At 37.9% G+C, this 5,000-nt stretch overlaps 1 protein-coding gene across 2 annotated transcripts in view; it reads left to right on the forward strand.

The window, feature by feature from the left end:
- Nucleotides 1-5,000, forward strand: part of LOC125031241 (paramyosin, long form-like) — a 97,474-nt gene that overhangs the window by 60,595 nt on the left and 31,879 nt on the right. For both annotated transcript variants that reach the window (XM_047621887.1, XM_047621885.1), the window contains exons 10-11: nt 684-811; nt 2,225-2,337. In XM_047621887.1, coding sequence (XP_047477843.1) covers nt 684-811; nt 2,225-2,337 — 241 coding nt within the window. The remainder of the gene's footprint in view (nt 1-683; nt 812-2,224; nt 2,338-5,000) is intronic.

Genomic DNA, 5,000 nt, shown 5'->3' on the forward strand with positions numbered 1-5,000 from the left:
ATGATAATGGCAATGATATGAAGATTGCAACCTTACCATCACCCGTCTCACAGCTTTGATATAACGACATTACATACTTAAGAGTCCGTTTTCAGTAATATTGATAGTTCTTACTAAAACTTAATGTTTAATCATTGTAGTTTATTTGCTAATTAGGCAGACGGAGACATAGGTATCATTGAGAAATAGATATTTTGGGAACAGGATCTACCATAATAGATAGAAAGTTATGAACGAGAAATAACTTAAGGACATAAATTATCTTACCTATGGCCTCAGTAGAATATGTAAGCATTTCAGTCCTATCTCGCTTCCTCTTCCTCTTTCGTTCCCGTTATTTGACCTCTTTCTATCTTTTCTTCTGCCCTCCTTCTTTCCTTCTTTTCCACCCCTCGCTTATTCCTATCTCTCGCTCTCCCTTTGTTTCATCATTTTGTCATACACATATCCCTACATCATCCCTCCGTTCATTTCTCTCTCCCTCCATCCTCCTTCCCACCATTTATCCTCCCTCCATCTTCCCTTCCTCCATTTCTCTCCCTCCATCCTCCCTCCCCCCATTTCTCGCTCCCTCCGTCCTCCCTTCCTCCATTTCTCTCTCCTCTCCTCCCTCTTCCTCCTATGCCTGCCCCATAAAATACACTTGAGTCCCCCCTTTCACGCCTTCCGTTTTCTTTCGCCAGCTGAGCACGGTGACCTGAAGGCTTCCTGCGGTGACCTTGGCCGCATCAAGCACGAGCTCGAGGTTGAGGTCCGTCGCCTTGAGGCTGAGAGGAATGAGCTGGCCACCGCCCTGCACGAGTCTGATGCTGTGAGTTCTTTTTTTTTTTTGTATCTCCCGTTTTCTTTGTTAGGCTTACATATCTTCCGTTTTCTTTCTAATGTATTCCTTCCGTTTTCTTTCTTAAGCTTTTACCTTCTACGTTTTCTTTTATATTTTTATCTCTTCCGTTTTCTTTCTCATACCGTTTTCTGTATTTCTACTATTATATCTTACATTTTTTATCTTCTCTTCGCCGTTTTCATGCTTATAGTTTTACTTCTACAGTTTATCTCTTCCGCTTTCTGTATCTGCTCTATCATCTTTCTTATTTCCACTGTTTTATTATTTATTTCTACTTTCTTAACTTTTCTTCTCTTTTTTTATGATTATTTAATATAAATTCTTTAGGTGACTATTTTCCTCCGTATTCTCTTCCTTCATTTATTGATTTTGATGCTATTATTTAAATCATTGATATTCTAAACATGTTTCCATTCATATATGCATACATGTATTCGCACTTACATATGTAAATCAACAGTCATAGACACAATAACATACATTTATAGACACACACACACACACACACACACACACACACACACACACACACACACACACATACCTTTCATATCGCACAGAAATACAAACAGCACATAACGACAGCTGATCAATCAGTTCCATCTGATGTTTTCAAATGCATTTATTCTAACCGTATCTCCCCATTGCATTTCTTAAAAACTAATTCGAAAATAAATTATCATTTTGTTAGTGCAATGGAGATCTGATATTGATGCTAACAGCTAATCTGTTCATAATTTTTACCCAACCAAATATTTTTAATCAATATAATTTATATCGATTCCTTAAAATAGGAACACACTCATAAATATCCCAGACATTTCTTTGATCTCTTAAAGCTCAAAAGTGATTTATTTTATTCACAATACTTGCAGTCCTAAGAGATCTGTCTGTATTTTGTTTTTCTTTTTTTCATTCCACATACTATAACTTCTTTATTTCATAGTCGCTTTCTGTAGTTATTTTTGAGGCTATTCCAACAATATCTTGTATCTTGCTCATGATGTCAGTGTTCTGTTGAGTTATGTACATCTACTCGAAACCCAAAGCTTCATTTCACTGCACACATACTTTAGAAGCATTTGTAAAGCATCTGTAATGCCCTTCCTTACAATATTTAGTTATGGGACCCATTCACTCAGTTATTCATCACCCTGACAGTAAAAAAAAAAAAAAAAAAAAAAAAAAAAAAAATACTTACCAATCCCTAGATAAAAAATAAATATCCTTCACACTTTATTCCAAAATGGGACCTATTCCTACAAGTAGCCATCACCCTCACAAAAATAAATATACGAATAAATCAAAACGAAAAATAGAGCCTTCACACTTTACATCCGAATACTTACGTGTTCCTCCTGCTCCCTCTCTCCCTCACAGGCCCGCAAGGACGAGGAAACCAGGTTCATCAAGATCACCAACGAATACCAGAGTTACAGGATCGAGATCGAGAAGAAGCTCCATATCCGCGAGGAGGAGCTCGAATCCGTTCGGTAAGTACCCCTTGTTTGTTTATTTGTATGTTTGTTTCTGTTTATTTCGAGTATGGTTGGATGACTGTCTATTTCGAATATGGTTGGATGACCGGCTATTTCGAGTATGGTTGGATGACCGTCTATTTCGAGTATGGTTGGATGACTGTCTATTTCGAGTATGGTTGGATGACCGTCTATTTCGAGTATGGTTGGATGACTGTCTATTTCGAGTATGGTTGGATGACCGTCTATTTCGAGTATGGTTGGATGACCGTCTATTTCGAGTATGGTTGGATGACAGGAAGTGTAGTTTTTTGTGTACTTAGCGTCTGGTGTGAAGGAGGCTGAGTGAGAGATAGGGTTGGATGGGGAGAGGGATAGGTTGTATATATTTTGTCTGACACTAATTTTGGCTTTGGAATAGTGTGCAATGGTGTCTGGTCAACTTCTCTAAGGGTGCATATGCCAGATAAAATATTACCCTCTATGCATTTTATTCTTAGAGGGGTGTTTGAATATTTTCGATGGCGTGTTTTTTATTGCGTTTTCATTAGTTTGGGTAACATTACATCTATTACAGAAAATGGAGTGATCCGAAAGAAAATGGAGAGTATGTCTTGTTTCAAGGGGTAACTCTTTCAAAAAATACAGATGCCCAAAAAAATCCACATACGAGACTACTATTTCGTTATGATGTTATTCTCGATAATCTTTATGCTGTATTATGCAACAGAATATTACTACTGAATAACATCACTATATAAAACAACGCGCCCCAAAAAGGTAAATAAAAACGTAAACGTAAAGCATATATTCCGGTATTATCTCAGAACTCCCCAACACAACCGGTAAAAAACAAACACATATCGTCTAAAATAAGTCTCGGCACTTGCACCGTTGCATTTAGGTGCACACCATTTAAATCAAACATCGGAAGATAAACATCACCTGGCGCGAGAAACAAAATTTTATTTCGAGTTGAGCATTTCAAAGCATTTTTATCTTTCGCATGACAGCATCAAAGACTACGATTTTTTTGTTTTAATTCTTTAAACTTACTTCTTTACATCCTGATGGGTGAGGATACATACAGGATGATAATGCCAAAGAATGTGTGTGAGTGGTGGTTGTGGCTAAATATATGACGATTAGAAACGGCTTTTGTCTTGAGAGGGCGATATATTTTAAGCCCGTGGAACCATCTTGTCGTCGTTTTTGTTTTAGTGACGTCTATAAATCTTAACTTACATGTACACTATTCTTGCATTTATTCTTACCAGGCAATTCATTACATTCATTAACTGTAACGGTGACACTAACACGTTTATTTTTATACATGTTGTCTTATCTATTTATGTATACATACCTCTCCCTCAAACCCCTGTATTCCTCGGCCTTTAGTTTAACCTGACCTCGTCTAACTTACCTCGATAAACCCGATCATGACATTACACCACGCAACCTAATCTCTTCAAATTCAACCCAGTCTATCAACCAAACTTAATCTAATCCAACCGAACTCAAGAAAAAAATATACACAAAGGAAAAAAAAAAAAAAAAAAACACCCTTTCATACCCACTCCACGCACGACGTTCAAACACGCCTTGTGGGAAGGAGGGGGGAGGGGGAGGGGGTGCGGTGGCGTTGAGTGGGGGCCGACCCGCAGGACTCACGCCAACTATGTGTTGATAATTCCCGCTATATTTACTCTTCTGCACGTCATACCACGGCGTTGCCTCGTTTAGCTTCACGCTTCGAGTGTTTCGTGGTGGGTGCGGGCTGTTATTGTTCCCTTTTGTCTGAGGTACTTCGAGTTATTTTGAAAGCGCTGTTAGCTGGAAGTACTTTTGCTTTGTAGCCTTTGTATGTGTATGTGTGTGTGTGTGTGTGTGTGTGTGTGTGTGTGTGTGTGTGTGTGTGTTTTGTTGTGTGTGTGTGTGTGTGTGTGTGTGTGTGTTTGTATGTAGGTGTGTGTGTGTGTGTGTGTGTGTGTGTGTGTGTGTGATTTACTCTTGCAGCCTCTAATTCATGTTGACAGCCAAGTACCCAAATTTATAAATTGCTTTTGTCCAAGCAAGTGACTGCGGGCAATTAACTTCGCAAGCATCTACTTAATGCCACAGACGGAACAACTTCATGCTGCAATTAATGCTGATTAATGCTGCGTCATTATCTCCTCGGTAAACCATCTCTGATAATAAATATTTCCAAGATCAAGAAATTAGTCGGAAGAGTAAATCTGCGATAAACACTCCGACATTAGTCTTCTCAATTTCGCCTTTTTAATTCCATTTCCTCACTTCTATTTCCTCTTTTGCTTTTTTTAAATCTTTCTTTTCTTGATAGATTTTTTCCATTTTTTTATACAAACATTTCATACACATTTATTTATTTGGACACGTTCCGCCTTGGAAACAAAGAAAGAAGTTTTGCAATAGATGTTGCTCTCAAAATGAATGCAATTTGCCAAAGTGACCCTCCTGCTAAATAGATGATTTAATCTCACGTTTTAATCTATAAGAAACGAAAAACATGTAAAAGTTTAAAGGGCAGAAAACTCATTGCTGGTTTACAAACCTTGTGCGATACATGATTCAAAGATCCATTATGAACATGTACAAGACTCACTTCACCAATCTGCTATGAAAATGAACAAGGCTCATTATTAAAGTTATTATGA

The sequence above is a fragment of the Penaeus chinensis genome, chromosome 12 (assembly GCF_019202785.1).
Source record: "Penaeus chinensis breed Huanghai No. 1 chromosome 12, ASM1920278v2, whole genome shotgun sequence".
Classification (NCBI taxonomy): Eukaryota; Metazoa; Arthropoda; class Malacostraca; order Decapoda; family Penaeidae; genus Penaeus; species Penaeus chinensis.